The following is a 19,857-nucleotide window of genomic DNA, read 5'->3' as shown; positions in this document are numbered from 1 at the left end:
AATATAGATATCATATACTTTGTAGCAGACCCACCACACCTGATGAAAACTGCTCGAAATTGCTTATTAAACTCTGGCGCAGGAAAATGTACACGCTACTTGTGGAACAATGGAAAATACTTACTGTGGCAGCACATTACTCAATTGTATTATGAAGATTTAGACAATGGTTTAAAACTTATGCCTAAGTTAACTAATGAGCACATACACATAAACTCTTACTCTGCTATGACTGTAAAACTAGCTACCCAAATTTTAAGCCAAACCATAGCATCTGTTTTGAAAACCTTTGGAACTGAGGAACATAAAGAGACAGCTAGTTTTTGTGAAAAAATGGACATGTTTTTTGATTGTGTTAACAGTAGATCTCTTGAAGAACATAAAATTAATATAAAATAACTGTGTATTTCCTTCAAAAATACACAGACCAAAATGATTTACAATTTAATTTCCTTTTAAATAATTTTTTGGATTACAGTCGACTCTCGATATCTCGAATACTTGATATCTCGAACTTTTGAGTATCTCGAACTTTTTAGCGGTCCCATGGGCATAACGTACTAGTTTAGGCTAAAATCCCTCTCGATATCTCGAACCTTATTATCTCGAACTTTTTGGTATCTCGAACAATATTTTCGGTCCACAGGGCAATTTTCTCTCGTTATCTCGAACTTTTCAACATTTTTTTTTTCAAAAATGTTTTAATAAAATTTAATTTTTTTAAATTCCAATTTTCGAAAAAAATTGGAATTTAAAAAAATTTTAACTCAATTTTTTTTAAGAATCGAATTTCTGAAAAGTTTTCCTTTAATATATAATTTATTCTTTTTGTCAAACGCAGCAACATGCCGCTCGTTAAACGAAAACTCACGAACAAATCTATAATAGAAAAATGCAAGGCATTAAAAGACCTAGAGACTGGGATGTCTAACAAAGAGGTTGCCAAAAAGTATGGAGTCCCAAAGAACACATTATCAACCTGGATTAAAAATAAAACCAAGTTATTAACCTCACTGGAAAAAAATGACACAAAATCTAAACGGAAGAAAACTTCGTAGTGGTAATTTCAAAAATGTAGACAAGGCGATATACACGTGGTTCGTTGCAAAAAGAAGTCAACAAGTACCAATTGATGGTACCATACTAAAAGAAAAGGCACTAAAATTTGCAGAAGCATTAGGAGAGTTGGATTTTAAAGCATCTGATTGTTGGTTTCATAATTGGAAAGAAAGGTCAGTTAAATTTTGTCAAATCTTGTTCAATTTTAATATAAACAAATAACATGTATCTGTTTATATTTAATTTATTTAGTTTTTTAAACGTGTAATTAAAATTCAATTATTCTGTTCCTATTTTTAGGAACGGCGTCAGCTTTAAAATAATCTCAGGCGAAAGTGCCGCCGTGACGAATAATATGACTGCTTCGTGGAATGAAACTACACTTCCAACATTGCTTTTGAATTACAAGCTTGAAAACATTTTCAATGTCGATGAGTTTGGACTATTTTACCAGTGCCTACCAAACAAAACATACCATTTATCACGAGAAAAATGTTTTGGGGGAAAAAATAGTAAAGTCAGACTAACAGGCATAGCAGCAGGGAGTGCAACGGGAGAAAAATTACCTATGTTTGTTATTGGAAAGTCTAAAAACCCACGGTGTTTTCATCTATCATATTAAACAACTTCCTTGCACATATAAAAATCAGCTAAAAAGTTGGATGACCGGAGACCTTTTTACAGAATGGGTAATGAAACTTGACTCATTTTTTCGTGCTCAAGACAGGAAAGTAGCACTCCTGGTGAATAACTGTTCTGCCCACCCACACATTGAAGGGCTAAGCAACATCAACCTAATATTTTCCCCCCCTAACACCTCATCTGTCCTTCAGCCCATGGATCAAGGCGTAATACGAAGTCTTAAAGCTCATTATCGTCACAAAATTGTGCGCTTGTGTATCAAGGCTGTCGATAATAACGAACCCATGCCAAAAATTTCTATACTTCAAGGAATGAAAGATTTTGTTTCTTCGTGGAATGCTGTCTCGAAGGAGACTGTCATCAACTGCTTTAAAAAAGCTGGTATCAGCAAAACAAACAAGAGTATTGAAGAAGCTGATGATGATCATTATTTTAAATTTTTAACAAGAAACTTAACCGTTTGCGAGAGTTAGATCCTCGTGCCGTCCAAGAAGATCTCAGCGGAATCTTACATTGGTTTAGATTGCGATGTAGTAACCACCGGTTTACTTGCTACTGATGCTGAAATCATTGCTCAGATTTTAGACCCTAATTTTGAAAACGACATAATGAAGTTGAAGGTAGCGTTGACGATGCTATTGACGACGAAGCCCCGCCACGCCCATCTGATATTCAATTAGAAAATGCTTTTGAAACGCTTCAAAATGCTTCGCAATACTGCTCAAATTACGGAAATGAAATACAATCTCTAGCACTAAAACTTGAGGATTTAATGAAGATGGAAAAAATGGATAATTTGAAGCAATATTAGATAACATATTTTTTCCAAAAGTTGTAGTTTTTGTTGTTAATGATTTTTGCCAGAAAAATAACTTCTTTTTTAACGAAAGTCGGGCGATTTTGCTTATTTTCAACCCCTTTCTTGATATCTCGAACTCTCGATATCTCGAACTTTTTTCCTGGTCCCCTTCGTGTTCGAGATATAGAATCTGAGTGTATTTTAAAGATTGGAAAAGATCTATAGATGAAAGAGTGGACAATACTTCTAGTTGTCAATACTCTTATGAGGCTAAGGCTAAAATGTTCATTTCACATCAGACTCATGAAGGCTTAATAATGACATGTAACTCAATTGTGGAAGTTACAAGATTTCTGTTAGCAGAGGGTATGTCTTATGTACTTACTAATAGATTTTGTCAAGATCCATTAGAGAAATATTTCAGTGTCAGAAGACAAATAGGGCGACATTCAGATAACCCTGATGCTAAACAGTTTGGATACAATTCAAATGCTATACGCATACAAATAAGTGTTTCGCTTAACACTGGAAATACTAGAGGCTCTTATATAAAAAAAAAGTCTTGGATAAATGTGTCTGAAGATCTTATACCAAAAAGAAAGAGAAAAAAAACATGATTTACAAACTACTTATATTATAACAACTATTTGTATTCAAAACTTTTATAAAACTACATATATATATATATTATTTGTCTTTCAGTTTATGTGATTGTTTCATATTAGCACGTAATCTTTTTTTAGATAGTTCTCCTGTTTTTTTTTTTGCTTTGTGTTTATTAACAATGTCTTTGACAAATGAATGACTTTGAACTCTAAAATATAATCTCAGTATTGAACACAAAGTAGATTTTTGTATATCTTTTTCAATTTTTAAATCACAGCTTTCAAGAATAACCCTGTACTATTCATCTATATCTTGATCATATAATGTTTTTTCTGTCAAGAAATCTATGTCTATGCTTTTAGTTAAATCTGACTGTTCTGTATATAAACAAAATGCTTTTTCTAATATTTGCTCAAACTCAATTGTTATACCAGTGAGTCCTCCACGGCTAAGAGCATTGATAAGTTTTTGGTCTGGAATATTTTTTGTTTCAGATTGGCAGCTTTTTAATATTGATCTGCTTGTTGTATAGCAGTGTCATTATTTGTTCGAAAACTTTGGATTTTTTTTTAATTTGTGGATGCAGTAACCTCCTAGATATTGCAAGCCATACTTTTCCCTTTCACATATTGTTTGTCTACTTGATATCTTTTTATCACTGACACTAGATATATTAGCCCTATAGTAAGATGCTATGCTGTCAGCAAGTTTGCTTAATAATAATGTAGCAGTATCTTCATATTCAGCATCACAATTAAAAATTTGCCTACTGTTGATTACTATTCTGCCAAAATAATCAGCATAAAACTCATTCAAACTTTTTAGAGAAATTTTACTACAAGTTTCAATTATTCTATCAAACTGAATCTCATCTTTTATCTGGTCAATCTGAAATTTTTTAACAACTTCAATTATTTTGTCACCATAAATTGAGCTTTCTATAATCTTGCAAGACACTTTTTTTAGTAGTGAGAACAAAATCTCAGTGTTTGCAAGACACTTTTTTTAGTAGTGAGAACAAAAACTGGATTATTATCAGGTTCATCAACGATAATATTGTTGGGGTGCTTTTTAGAGATATGCAATTTCAGCCCTCCTTTACTTTTAAAAACTTTAACGCATACATTACATGGGAAGGATCCAGGGCTAAGCTAAAAATAGTTTTAAGTAAGATATATGTTTAAAAAACAAAATATAATCAGTCACTCAATCGCATATCTTTCGCTTAATTTGATCACTAATAAAAAAACCTAAAAACAAATGTTTGTTTATGGTACGTAAATAATTTACATAAAGAAACATTTTTCACTTTTTTCTGTTCTCGGAAAAAGTACTAACATCTTCGACAATAGCTTCAGTATAATTTTGAAGTTCAATATCTTTTTCAAAACTTTCCAATAGCATTATAAGGTCACTATTACAAAAATAGTCATCGTCTTCTCTCTCTGAAGCCATAGTAAATTTTTGTGCTGTGCACCCTCAATGTCACGTGATCACAGCGTTCACCTTAATGAGTTTTTTTTTTACGCAAAACACCGAGTTTCCAAACCAGTTAAGTCTATAAACTATGCTTTAACTTAAGTTGTTTTACGATTCAATTTAGTTGTACCATGTCAATTGTAAATGGATCGAAAGCGTGGCAGTATTTTTGTAAAGAAAAATCTGGCGAATCTGTAATTTGCAAAAAGTGCAGTGTAAAGATAATGTGCGAAGGATTTTTGACAAGTGGGCTCCTTCGTCATTTAAAAAACGCACACAAAGATCTTGATTTAAATATGAAGCGTCAACATGAAGATACTGGTTCGGAAATTAAAATTGTGCAAAAGAAAATCACATTATTTGTTAAACAGCAGGCTATCGAGCAAATTGTGTCAAAGCTAGCAACGGTGGATGGCTTCTCAATAAATGCCATAACAAAAAGTGAATTTTTTAGAAAATCATTGTCTAAAAAAGGCATGTTATTACCAAAAAATCCATCTTATGTTATGAGTATGATAAAAAAAACAATATGATTTAACTAAACAAACTTTGGTTTTAGAGAACAAAAGAAATATCTAGCGGGTCGCGATTTTTTTCATCCGTAGACGTCTTTAAAAAATCGACGTTATTTGAATGTAAATTTACACTTACTAACAAAGTTTTGTAACCTGGGATTAACTCCGATAGCTGGATCACTTCCTGCAGAAAAAATTGTTGATCTGGTTGAAAATAAACTGTCAGATTTCAATTTATCAATTAAAAAGCACATCATAGCTAGTGTCACTGACGGATCCGTAATGAAAATTGCATTATCATAGCTAATGTCACTGACGCATCCGCAATGAAAAATTTGGACGGCTAAGTGGTATTGAACATCAGCTGTGTTATGCCCACGGGCTTCATTTGGCAGTATGTGATGTTCTTTACAAAAAGTTAGACTCTTCAGTAAAATATATTGAATCACAGTTGCAGAGTTTCCGATGAAAGTTTGAGTAATAACGATGAGTTTGATGATGTGTTTGACTGTAATGATGAGTCATACAGCTCAACAGGCGTTACGTTTATTGATGATTTACAAAATAGCGTAAATATAGCCTTAACAATTCGGAAGGATTGAAAATTCAGGTTCGAATGTTCAGCAAATCATCTCTTAAAAATGACGTTTTACAAATCTACGTAAAATCATGTTTTATAAAGAACTCAAGCTGATATTAGCTGTCAAAACAAGGTGGAATAGTCTTGTTGTAATGCTAGAAAGATTTCTTAAAGTAAAAACATGTATACTAAAAGCAATGATTGATTTAAAAGAAGTTCTGAATATCTCCAAAGATAAATATGCAATTATGAACGCCATAACAATTTCTCTGCAACCGATAAAAGTTGGAATAGAAAGACTTGGTAGAAACAATGCTACTCTACTTGACGCAGAAAGTGTAATGATATTCATCTTGGATGATTTGGCGGAGAAAAAAATGCGATAGCTCATAAACTGCTTCAATATGTGCAGCAGAGAATTGAAGAATGCAGAAATGCCAATTTAATTGGACTACTAAAATTTTCAAACAACCCAATAAGTTATAATCAGGAATCAAATATCAACTCTAAACTACTCTTACCGTCCAAACATGCATTAAAAGGAACAGCAAAAAAAATTTATACCAGGTTGTACATAGAGAATGCTAGCACTAGTTCATCAAATAAGGAAATAGTTGAAGTGAGTCGTGATAATGAAAGCATGGTTTCTGACCTGTCAATATCTCAACCTGTTGCTCCAAATTTATTAGGCAAAAGTATTTTGACACTTGAACAAAAATTGGATGCATTATTTGTAATGTCAAACAAGTAGAAAAAGCAGCTCTAGAAAACATTAGGAGCAATTTGAAAAACCTCACAAAAGTAATCAATCTTTTTGAGGCAACTGGAAAACGTAGCGAAAGTTTAGAAATAGTATATTCCACATTAATGACCATCAAGCCGACATCAATTGAATCAGAAAGAGCTTTTTCTGCCGCGGGTCTATTTATGGGAAAAATTCGTTCACAATTAAGTGACAAATCAATTGATTGCTTATAATTTTTAAAACAATATTTTATTTTAAATAGTAATATAAATTAACGTGCTAAGATAAATTAGTTAAAAACTGCTTTTATTTGCCGGGAAATCCCGGGATAAATAAGTTACACACCGGGAATCCCGGGATGCTAAATTTACGGGAAATGAGAAACCCTACTTCTCACTGTTTAAAGGTAACGAATTTAGATTCAAGAATTGAAATTTTAAAAAAGCAAAAGAGATGTTTCATCTGTTTAAAATTAGGTCATATCTCAAAATTTTTTCATTCCAACTATTTGTTTTTTCAATGCAATGGGAAACACCACATTTCTATTTGCAATAAGAAGCAAATTCCAAACTAGTGCAAATTGAGGTGAGCAAAGGAACCTAAGATTTTAATGACAAAACCCCTTTTTATGTACAAAAACATACATAAAATAAGAAAATAATGCAATTGCAACAAAAAAACAGGTTTTCACTGATTTCTTCTGTAATCTTTTCTATTATTTTTGTAGATTCTGTGGGTTTATTAGAAAAAATGGTCAAATAAACTTGAGGTGAGCAAAGGAACTCAAGATTTTTACGACAAAACCCCTTTTTATGTACAAAACTTACTTAAAATAAGAAAATAATGCAAATGCAACAAAAAAACAGGTTTTCACTGATTTCTTTTGGAATCTTTTGTAATATTTTTGTAGATTCTGTGGGTTTATTAGAAAAAATGGTCAAATAAACTTGAGGTGAGCAGAGAAACCTAAGATTTTTACGACAAAACCCCTTTTTATGTACAAAAACTTACTTAAAATAAGAAAATAATGCAAATGCAACAAAAAAACAGGTTTTCACTAATTTCTTTTGGAATCTTTTGTAATATTTTTGTAGATTCTGTGGGTTTATTAGAAAAAATGGTCAAATAAACTTGAGGTGAGCAAAGGAACCTAAGATTTTTACGACAAAACCCCTTTTTATGTACAAAAACTTACTTAAAATAAGAAAATAATGCAAATGCAACAAAAATTAGGTTTTCACTGATTTCTTATGGAATCTTTTGTAATATTTTTGTAGATTCTGTAGGTTTATTAAAAAAAATGGTCAAATAAACTTGAGGTAAGCAAAGGAATTTAAGTATTTTACGACAAAACCCCTTTTTATGTACAAAAACTTACTTACAATAAGAAAATAATGCAAATGCAACAAAAAAACAGGTTTTCACTGATTTCTTTTAGAATCTTTTGTAATATTTTTGTAGGTTCTGTGGGTTTATTAGAAAAAATGGTCAAATCAACTTGAGGTGAGCAAAGGAACCTAAGATTTTTACGACAAAACCCCTTTTTATGTACAAAAACTTACTTAAAATAAGAAAATAATGCAAATGCAACAAAAATTAGGTTTTCACTGATTTCTTATGGAATCTTTTGTAATATTTTTGTAGATTCTGTAGGTTTATTAAAAAAAATGGTCAAATAAACTTGAGGTAAGCAAAGGAATTTAAGTATTTTACGACAAAACCCCTTTTTATGTACAAAAACTTACTTAAAATAAGAAAATAATGCAAATGCAACAAAAAAACAGGTTTTCACTGATTTCTTTTGGAATCTTTTGTAATATTTTTGTAGGTTCTGTGGGTTTATTAGAAAAAATGGTCAAATCAACTTGAGGTGAGCAAAGGAACCTAAGATTTTTACGACAAAACCCCTTTTTATGTACAAAAACTTACTTACAATAAGAAAATAATGCAAATGCAACAAAAAAACAGGTTTTCACTGATTTCTTTTGGAATCTTTTGTAATATTTTTGTAGATTCTGTGGGTTTATTAGAAAAAATGGTCAAATCAACTTGAGGTGAGCAAAGGAACCTAAGATTTTAATGACAAAACCCCTTTTTATGTACAAAAACATACATAAAATAAGAAAATAATGCAATTGCAACAAAAAAACAGGTTTTCACTGATTTCTTCTGTAATCTTTTCTATTATTTTTGTAGATTCTGTGGGTTTATTAGAAAAAATGGTCAAATCAACTTGAGGTGAGCAAATGAACCTAAGATTTTTACGACAAAACCCCTTTTTATGTACAAAAACTTACTTAAAATAAGAAAATAATGCAAATGCAACAAAAAAACAGGTTTTCACTGATTTCTTTTCGAATCTTTTGTAATATTTTTGTAGATTCTGTGGGTTTATTAGAAAAAATGGTCAAATAAACTTGAGGTGAGAAAAGGAACCTAAGATTTTTACGACAAAACCCCTTTTTATGTACAAAAACTTACTTAAAATAAAAAAATAATGCAAATGCAACAAAAAAACAGGTTTTCACTGATTTCTTTTGGAATCTTTTGTAATATTTTTGTAGATTCTGTGAGTTTATTAGAAAAAATGGTCAAATAAACTTGAGGTGAGCAAAGAAACCTAAGATTTTTACGACAAAACCCCTTTTTATGTACAAAAACTTACTTACAATAAGAAAATAATGCAAATGCAACAAAAAAACAGGTTTTCACTGATTTCTTTTGGAATCTTTTGTAATATTTTTGTAGGTTCTGTGGGTTTATTAAAAAAATTGGTCAAATCAACTTGAGGTGAGCAAAGGAACCTAAGATTTTTACGACAAATACCTTTTTTATGTACAAAAACTTACTTAAAATAAGAAAATAATGCAAATGCAACAAAAAAATTGGTTTTCACTGATTTCTTTTGGAATCTTTTGTAATATTTTTGTAGATTCTGTGGGTTTATTAGAAAAAATGGTCAAATAAACTTGAGGTGAGCAAAGGAACCTAAGATTTTTACGACAAAACCCCTTTTTATGTACAAAAACTTACTTAAAATAAGAAAATAATGCAAATGCAACAAAAAAACAGGTTTTCACTGATTTCTTTTGGAATCTTTTGTAATATTTTTGTAGATTCTGTGGGTTTATTAGAAAAAATGGTCAAATAAACTTGAGGTGAGCAAAGGAACCTAAGATTTTTACGACAAATACCCTTTTTATGTACAAAAACTTACTTAAAATAAGAAAATAATGCAAATGCAACAAAAAAATAGGTTTTTACTGATTTCTTTTGGAATCTTTTGTAATATTTTTGTAGATTCTGTGGGTTTATTAGAAAAAATGGTCAAATAAACTTGAGGTGAGCAAAGGAACCTAAGATTTTTACGACAAAACCCCTTTTTATGTACAAAAACTTACTTAAAATAAGAAAATAATGCAAATGCAACAAAAAAACAGGTTTTCACTGATTTCTTTTGGAATCTTTTGTAATATTTTTGTAGATTCTGTGGGTTTATTAGAAAATATGGTCAAATAAACTTGAGGTGAGCAAAGGAACCTAAGATTTTTACGACAAAACCCCTTTTTATGTTTAAAAACTTACTTATAATAAGAAAATAATGCAAATGCAACAAAAAAACAGGTTTTCACTGATTTCTTTTGGAATCTTTTGTAATATTTTTGTAGATTCTGTGGGTTTATTAGAAAAAATGGTCAAATAAACTTGAGGTGAGCAAAGGAACCTAAGATTTTTACGACAAATACCCTTATTATGTACAAAAACTTACTTAAAATAAGAAAATAATGCAAATGCAACAAAAAAATAGGTTTTCACTGATTTCTTTTGGAATCTTTTGTAATATTTTTGTAGATTCTGTGGGTTTATTAGAAAAAATGGTCAAATAAACTTGAGGTGAGCAAAGGAACCTAAGATTTTTACGACAAAACCCCTTTTTATGTACAAAAACTTACTTAAAATAAGAAAATAATGCAAATGCAACAAAAAAACAGGTTTTCACTGATTTCTTTTGGAATCTTTTGTAATATTTTTGTAGATTCTGTGGGTTCATTAGAAAAAATGGTCAAATAAACTTGAGGTGAGCAAAGGAACCTAAGATTTTTACGACAAAACCCCTTTTTATGTACAAAAACTTACTTAAAATAAGAAAATAATGCAAATGCAACAAAAAAAAAGGTTTTTACTGATTTCTTTTGGATTCTTTTGTAATATTTTTGTAGATTCTGTGGTTTTATTAGAAAAAATGGTCAAATAAACTTGAGGTGAGCAAAGGAACCTAAGATTTTTACGACAAAACCCCTTTTTATGTACAAAAACTTACTTAAAATAAGAAAATAATGCAAATGCAACAAAAAAACAGGTTTTCACTGATTTCTTTTGGAATCTTTTGTAATATTTTTGTAGATTCTGTGGGTTTATTAGAAAAAATGGTCAAATAAACTTGAGGTGAGCAAAGGAACCTAAGATTTTTACGACAAAACCCCTTTTTATGTACAAAACTTACTTAAAATAAGAAAATAATGCAAATGCAACAAAAAAACAGGTTTTCACTGATTTCTTTTGGAATCTTTTGTAATATTTTTGTAGGTTCTGTGGGTTTATTAGAAAAAATGGTCAAATCAACTTGAGGTGAGCAAAGGAACCTAAGATTTTTACGACAAAACCCCTTTTTATGTACAAAAACTAACTTACAATAAGAAAATAATGCAAATGCAACAAAAAAACAGGTTTTCACTGATTTCTTTTGGAATCTTTTGTAATAATTTTGTAGATTCTGTGGGTTTATTAGAAAAAATGGTCAAATAAACTTGAGGTGAGCAAAGGAACCTAAGATTTTTACGACAAAACCCCTTTTTATGTACAAAAACTTATTTAAAATAAGAAAATAATGCAAATGCAACAAAAAAACAGGTTTTCACTGATTTCTTTTGGAATCTTTTGTAATATTTTTGTAGATTCTGTGGGTTTATTAGAAAAAATGGTCAAATAAACTTGAGGTAAGCAAAGGAACCTAAGATTTTTACGACAAAACCCCATTTTATGTACAAAAACTTACTTAAACTTAGAATATAATGCAAATGCAACAAAAAAATAGATTTTCACTGATTTTTTATATAAATTTTTTGTAATATTTTTGTAGATTCTGTGGGTTTATTAGAGAAAAATGGTCAAATAAACTTGAGGTAAGCAAAGGAACCTAAGATTTTCACGACAAAACCCCTTTTTATGTACAAAAACCTACTTAAAATAAGAAAATAATGCAAATGCGACAAAAAAACAGGTTTTCACTGATTTCTTTTGGAATCTTATGTAATATTTTTGTAGATTCTGTGGGTTTATTAGAAAAAATGGTCAAATAAACTTGAGGTGAGCAAAGAAACCTAAGATTTTTACGACAAAACCCCTTTTTATGTACAAAAACTTTTTTAAAATAAGAAAATAATGCAAATGCAACAAAAAAACAAGTCTTCACTGATTTCTTTTGAAATCTTTTGAAATATTTTTGTAGATTCTGTGGTTTTATTATAAAAAATGGTCAAATAAACTTGAGGTGAGCAAAGGAACCTAAGATTTTTACGACAAAACCCCTTTTAATGTACAAATACTTACTAAAAATAAGAAAATATCGCAAATGCAACAAAAAAACAGGTTTTCACTGATTTGTTTTGGAATCTTTTGAAATATTTTTGTAGATTTTGTGGGTTTATTAGAAAAAATGGTCAAATAAATTTGAGGTGAGCAAAGGAACCTAAGATTTTTACGACAAATACCTTTTTTATGTACAAAAACTTACTTAAAATAAAAAAATAATGCAAATGCAACAAAAAAATAGGTTTTCACTGATTTCTTTTGGAATTTTTTGTAATACTTTTGTAGATTCTGTGGCTTTATTAGAAAAAATGGTCAAATAAACTTGAGGTGAGCAAAGGAACCTAAGATTTTTACGACAAAACCCCTTTTTATGTACAAAAACTTACTTAAAATAAGAAAATAATGCAAATGCAACAAAAAAACAGGTTTTCACTGATTTCTTTAGAAATCTTTTGTAATACTTTCTTAGATTCTGTAAGTTTATTTGAAAAAATGGTCCAATAAACTTGAGGTGAGCAAAGGAACCTAAGATTTTTACGACAAAACCCTATTTTTTGTACAAAAACTTTCTCAAAATAAGAAAATAATGCAAATGCAACAAAAAAACAGGTTTTATCTGATTTCTTTAGGAATCATTTGTAATATTTTTGTAAATTCTGTAGGTTTATTAGAAAAAATGATCAAATAAACATGAGGTGAGCAAAGGAACCTAAGATTTTTACGACAAAACCTATTTTTATGTACAAAAACTTACTCAAAATATTAAATTAGTGCAAATGCAACAAAAAAACAGGTTTTCACTGATTTCTTTTGGAATCTTTTGTAATATTTTTGTAGATTCTGTAAGTTTATTAGAAAAAATGGTCAAATAAACTCGAGGTAAGCAAAGGAACCTAAGATTTATACGACAAAACCCCTTTTTATGTAAGAAAACTTACTTAAAATAAGAAAATAATGCAAATGCGACAAAGAAACAGGTTTTCACTGATTTCTTTTAAAATCTTTTGTAATATTTTTCTACATTCTTTGGGTTTATTAGAAAAAATGGTCAAATAAACTTGAGGTGAGCAAAGGAACCTATGATTTTTACGACAAAACCCCTTTTAATGTACAAAAACTTACTTAAAATAAGAAAATAATGAAAATGCAACAAAAAAACAGGTTTTGACTGATTTTTTTTCGAATCCTTTGTAATATTTTTGTAGATTCTGTGGTTTTATTATAAAAGTTGGTCAAATAAACTTGAGGTGAGCAGAGGAACTTAAGATTTTTACGACAAAACCCTATTTTTTGTACAAAAACTTACTCAAAATAAGAAAATAATGCAAATGCAACAAAAAAACAGGTTTTATCTGATTTCTTTAGGAATCATTTTTAATATTTTTGTAAATTCTGTAGGTTTATTAGAAAAAATGATCAAATAAACATGAGGTGAGCAAAGGAACCTAAGACTTTTACGACAATGCTCCTTTTTATGTACAAAAACATAATTAAAAAAAAAAAATAATGCAAATACAACAAAAAAACAGGTTTGCACTGATTTCTTTTGGAGTCTTTTGTAATATTTTTGTAGATTCTTTGGGTTTATTAGAAAAAATGGTCAAATAAACTCGAGGTGAGCAAAGGAACCTAAGATTTATACGACAAAACCCCTTTTTATGTACAAAAACTTACTTAAAATAAGAAAATAATGCAAATGCACCAAAAAAACAGGTTTTCACTGATTTCTTTTGGAATCTTTTATAATATTTTTGTAGATTCTTTGGGTTTATTAGAAAAAATGGTCAAATAAACTTGAGGTGAGCAAAGGAACCTAAGATTTTTACGACAAAACCCCTTTTTATGTACAAAAACTTACTAAAATTAAAATATAATGCAAATGCAACAAAAAAACAGGTTTTCACTGATTTCTTTTGGAATCTTTTGTAATATTTTTGTAGATTCTTTGGTTTTATTATAAAAAATGTTCAAATAAACTTGAGGTGAGCAAAGGAACCTAAGATTTTTACGACAAAACCCCTTTTTATGTACAAAAACTTTCTTAAAATAAAAAAATAATGCAAATGCGACACAAAAACAGGTTTTCACTGATTTCTTTTGGAATCTTTTGTAATATTTTTATAGATTCTGTGGGTTTATTAGAAAAAATGGTCAAATAAATTTGAGGTGAGCAAAGGAACCTAAGATTTTCACGAAAAAACCCCTTTTTATGTACAAAAACTTACTTAAAATAAGAAAATAATGCAAATGCAACAAAAAAACAGGTTTTCACTGATTTCTTTTAGAATCTTTTGTAATATTTTTGTAAATTCTGTGGGTTTATTAGAAAAAATGGTCAAATAAACTTGAGGTGAGCAAAGGAACCTAAGATTTTTACGACAAAACCCCTTTTTATGTACAAAAACTTACTCAAAATATTAAATTAGTGCAAATGCAACAAAAAAACAGGTTTTCACTGATTTCTTTTGGAATCTTTTGTAATATTTTTGTAGATTCTGTAAGTTTATTAGAAAAAATGGTCAAATAAACTCGAGGTAAGCAAAGGAACCTAAGATTTATACGACAAAACCCCTTTTTATGTAAGAAAACTTACTTAAAATAAGAAAATAATGCAAATGCGACAAAGAAACAGGTTTTCACTGATTTCTTTTGGAATCTTTTGTAATATTTTTGTAGATTCTGTGGGTTTATTAGAAAAAATGGTCAAATAAACTTGAGGTGAGCAAAGGAACCTAAGATTTTTACGACAAAACCCCTTTTTATGTACAAAAACTTACTTAAAATAAGAAAATAATGAAAATGCAACAAAAAAACAGGTTTTCACTGATTTCTTTTGGAATCTTTTGTAATATTTTAGTAGATTCTGTAAGTTTATTAGAAAAAATGGTCAAATAAACTCGAGGTAAGCAAAGGAACCTAAGATTTATACGACAAAACCCCTTTTTATGTAAGAAAACTTACTTAAAATAAGAAAATAATGCAAATGCGACAAAGAAACAGGTTTTCACTGATTTCTTTTGGAATCTTTTTTAATATTTTTCTAGATTCTTTGGGTTTATTAGAAAAAATGGTCAAATAAACTTGAGGTGAGCAAAGGAACCTAAGATTTTTACGACAAAACCCCTTTTTATGTACAAAAACTTACTTAAAATAAGAAAATAATGAAAATGCAACAAAAAAACAGGTTTTCACTGATTTCTTTTGGAATCTTTTGTAATATTTTTGTAGATTCTGTGGTTTTATTATAAAAGTTGGTCAAATAAACTTGAGGTGAGCAAAGGAACCTAAGATTTTTACGACAAAACCCCTTTTAATGTACAAATACTTACTCAAAATAAGAAAATAATGCAAATGCAACAAAAAAACAGGTTTTCACTGATTTGTTTTGGAATCTTTTGTAATATTTTTGTAGATTCTGTGGGTTTATTAAAAAAAATAATCAAATAAAATTGAGGTGAGCAAAGGAGCCTAAGACTTTTACGACAAATCTCCTTTTTATGTACAAAAACATAATTAAAAAAAAAAAATAATGCAAATACAACAAAAAAACAGGTTTGCACTGATTTCTTTCGGAGTCTTTTGTAATATTTTTGTAGATTCTTTAAGTTTATTAAAAAAATTGGTCAAATAAACTCGAGGTGAGCAAAGGAACCTAAGATTTATACGACAAAACCCCTTTTTATGTACAAAAACTTACTTAAAATAAGAAAATAATGCAAATGCGACAAAAAAACAGGTTTTCACTGATTTCTTTTGGAATCTTTTGTAATATTTTTGTAGATTTTGTGGGTTTATTAGAAAAAATTATCAAATAAACTTGAGGTGAGCAAAGGAACCTAAGATTTTTACGACAAATCCCCTTTTTATGAACAAAAACATACTTAAAATAAGAAAATAATGCAAATACAACAAAAAAACAGGTTTTCATTGATTTCTTTTTGAGTATATTTTAATATTTTTGTAAATTCTGTGGGTTTATCAGAAAAAATGGTCAAATAAACTTGAGGTGAGCAAAGGAACCTAAGATTTTTACGACAAAACCCCTTTTTACGTACAAAAACTTAATATAAGAAAATAATGCAAATGCAACAAAAAAACAGGTTTTCACTGATTTCTTTTGGAATCTGTTGTAATATTTTTGTAGATTCTGTGGGTTTACTAGAAAAAATGGTCAAATGAACTTGAGGTGAGCAAAGGAACCTAAGATTTTTACGACAAAACCCCTTTTTATGTACAAAAACTTTCTTAAAATAAAAAAATAATGCAAATGCGACACAAAAACAGGTTTTCACTAATTTCTTTTGGAATCTTTTGTAATATTTTTGTATATTTTTGGGTTTATTAGAAAAAATGGTAAAATAAACTCGAGGTGAGCAAAGGAACCTAAGATTTTTACGACAAAACCCCTTTTTATGTACAAAAACTTACTTAAAATAAGAAAATAATGCAAATGCAACAAAAAAACAGGTTTTCACTGATTTCTTTTGGAATCTTTTGTAATATTTTTGTAGATTCTGTGGGTTTATTAGAAAAAATGGTCAAATAAACTTGAGGTGAGCAAAGGAACCTAAGATTTTTACGACAAAACCCCTTTTTATGTACAAAAATTTACTTAAAATAAAAAAATAATGCAAATGCAACAAAAAAACAGGTTTTCACTGAGTTCTTTTGGAATCTTTTGTAATATTTTTGTAGATTCTGTGGTTTTATTATAAAAAATGGTCAAATAAACTTGAGGTGAGCAAAGGAACCTAAGATTTTTACGACAAAACACCTTTTAATGTAGAAATACTTACTCAAAATAAGAAAATAATGCAAATGCAACAAAAAAACAGGTTTTCACTGATTTCTTTTGGAATCTTATGTAATATTTTTAAAGATTCTGTGGGTTTATTAGAAAAAATGGTCAAATAAACTTGAGGTGAGCAAAGGAACCTAAGATTTTTACGACAAAATTCCTCTTTATGTACAAAACTTACTTTAAATTAGAAAATAATGCAAATGCAACAAAAAAACAGGTTTTCACTGATTTCTTTAGAAATCTTTTGTAATACTTTTTTAGATTCTGTAAGTTTATTTGAAAAATTGGTCCAATAAACTTGAGGTGAGCAAAGGAACCTAAGATTTTTACGACAAAACCCTATTTTTTGTACAAAAACTTACTCAAAATAAGAAAATAATGCAAATGCAACAAAAAAACAGGTTTTATCTGATTTCTTTAGGAATCATTTGTAATATTTTTGTAAATTCTGTAGGTTTATTAGAAAAAATGATCAAATAAACATGAGGTGAGCAAAGGAACCTTAGATTTTTACGACAAAACCTCTTTTTATGTACAAAAACTTACTCAAAATATTAAATTAGTGCAAATGCAACAAAAAAACAGGTTTTCACTGATTTCTTTTGGAATCTGTTGTAATATTTTTGTAGATTCTGTGGGTTTACTAGAAAAAATGGTCAAATAAACTTGAGGTGAGCAAAGGAACCTAAGATTTTTACGACAAAACCCCTTTTTATGTACAAAAACTTACTAAAATTAAAATATAATGCAAATGCAACAAAAAAACAGGTTTTCACTGATTTCTTTTGGAATCTTTTGTAATATTTTCGTAGATTTTGTGGTTTTATTATGAAAAATGTTCAAATAAACTTGAGGTGAGCAAAGGAACCTAAGATTTTTACGACAAAACCCCTTTTAATAAACAAATACTTACTAAAAATAAGAAAATAATGCAAATGCAACAAAAAAACAGGTTTTCACTGATTTCTTTTGGAATCTTTTGTAATATTTTTGTAGATTCTGTGGGTTTATTAAAAAAAATAATCAAATAAACTTGAGGTGAGCAAAGGAATCTAAGATTTTTACGACAAATCCCCTTTTTGAGTACAAAAACATACTTAAAATAAGAAAATAATGCAAATACAACAAAAAAATAGGTTTTCACTGATTTCTTTTGGAGTCTTTTGTAATATTTTTGTAGATTCTGTGGGTTTATTAGAAAAAATGGTCAAATAAACTTGAGGTGAGCAAAGGAACCTAAGATTTTTACGACAAAACCCCTTTTTATGTACAAAAACTTACTTAAAAAAAGAAAATAATGCAAATGCAACAAAAAAACAGGTTTTCACTGATTTCTTTTGGAATCTTTTGTAATATTTTTGTAGATTCTGTGGGTTTTATTAGAAAAAATGGTCAAATAAACTTGAGATGAGCAAAGGAACCTAAGATTTTTACGACAAAACCCCTTTTTATGTACAAAAACTTACTTAAAATAAGAAAATAATGCAAATGCAACAAAAAAACAGGTTTTCACTGATTTCTTTTGGAATCTTTTGTAATATTTTTGTAGATTCTGTGGGTTTATTATAAAAAATGGTCAAATAAACTTGAGGTGAGCAAAGGAACCTAAGATTTTTACGACAAAACCCCTTTTATGTACAAAAACTTACTCAAAATAAGAAAATAATGCAAATGCAACAAAAAAACAGGTTTTCACTGATTTCTTTTGGAATCTTTTGTAATATTTTTGTAGATTCTGTGGGTTTATTAGAAAAAATGGTCAAATAAACTTGAGGTGAGCAAAGGAACCTAAGATTTTTACGACAAACCCCTTTTTATGTACAAAAACTTACTTAAAATAAGAAAATAATGCAAATGCAACAAAAAAACAGGTTTTCACTGATTTCTTTTGGAATCTTTTGTAATATTTTTGTAGATTCTGTGGGTTTATTAGAAAAAATGGTCAAATAAACTTGAGGTGAGCAAAGGAACCTAAGATTTTTACGACAAAACCCCTTTTTATGTACAAAAACTTACTTAAAAAAAGAAAATAATGCAAATGCAACAAAAAAACAGGTTTTCACTGATTTCTTTTAGAATCTTTTGTAATATTTTTGTAGATTCTGTGGGTTTATTAGAAAAAATGGTCAAATAAACTTGAGGTGAGCAAAGGAACCTAAGATTTTTACGACAAAACCCCTTTTTATGTACAAAAACTTACTCAAAATAAGAAAATAATGCAAATGCAACAAAAAAACAGGTTTTCACTGATTTCTTTTGGAATCTTTTGTAATATTTTTGTAGATTCTGTGGGTTTATTAGAAAAAATGGTCAAATAAACTTGAGGTGAGCAAAGGAACCTAAGATTTTTACGACAAAACCCCTTTTTATGTACAAAAACTTACTTAAAATAAGAAAATAATGCAAATGCAACAAAAAAACAGGTTTTCACTGACTTCTTATGGAATCTTTTGTAATATTTTTGTAGATTTTGTGGGTTTATTAAAAAAAATAGTCAAATAAACTTGAGGTGAGCAATAAAACCTAAGATTTTTACGACAAAACCTCTTTTTATGTACAAAACTTACTTAAAATAAGAAAAAAATGCAAATGCTACAAAAAAACAGGTTTTCACTGATTACTTTTAGAATCTTTTACAATATTTTTGTAGATTCTGTGGATTTATTAGAAAAAATGGTCAAATAAACTTGAGGTGAGCAAAGGAACCTAAGATTTTTACGACAAAACCCCTTTTTATGTACAAAAACTTACTTAAAATAAGAAAATAATGCAAATGCAACAAAAAAACAGGTTTTCACTGATTTCTTTTGGAATCTTTTGTAATATTTTTGTAGATTCTGTGGGTTTATTAGTAAAAAAGGGTCAAATAAACTTGAGGTGAGCAAAGGAACCTAAGATTTTAACGACAAAACCCCTTTTTATGTACAAAAACTTACTTAAAATAAAAAAATAATGCAAATGCAACAAAAAAACAGGTTTTGACTGATTTCTTTTTGAATCTTTTGTAAGATTTTTGTAGATTCTGTGGGTTTATTATAA

The 19,857-nt window shown here is 28.9% G+C and overlaps 1 protein-coding gene across 1 annotated transcript; it reads left to right on the top strand.

Moving 5' to 3' along the window:
- Positions 1 to 1,721: 1,721 nt before the first annotated feature.
- LOC136076074 (tigger transposable element-derived protein 4-like) lies at positions 1,722 to 2,512 on the top strand. Its single transcript, XM_065789539.1, has 2 exons — positions 1,722 to 2,169; positions 2,316 to 2,512. Exons 1-2 carry the CDS (start codon positions 1,722 to 1,724, stop codon positions 2,510 to 2,512), a joined length of 645 nt encoding a protein of 214 aa, XP_065645611.1.
- Positions 2,513 to 19,857: the final 17,345 nt, after the last annotated feature.

The sequence above is a fragment of the Hydra vulgaris genome, chromosome 02 (assembly GCF_038396675.1).
Source record: "Hydra vulgaris chromosome 02, alternate assembly HydraT2T_AEP".
Lineage (NCBI taxonomy): Eukaryota > Metazoa > Cnidaria > Hydrozoa > Anthoathecata > Hydridae > Hydra > Hydra vulgaris.
Note: the sequence above shows the minus strand (reverse complement) of the source record. Positions and strands in the feature narration are given on the sequence as shown.

Bases quoted from the DNA above. Each gene is read 5' to 3' on its own strand.
- LOC136076074 (XM_065789539.1), top strand. From the start codon at position 1,722: ATGACCGGAGACCTTTTTACAGAATGGGTAATGAAACTTGACTCATTT. The intron at 2,170-2,315 runs GTTAGATCCTCG...GACATAATGAAG, and splicing joins AAACTTAACCGTTTGCGAGA to TTGAAGGTAGCGTTGACGAT.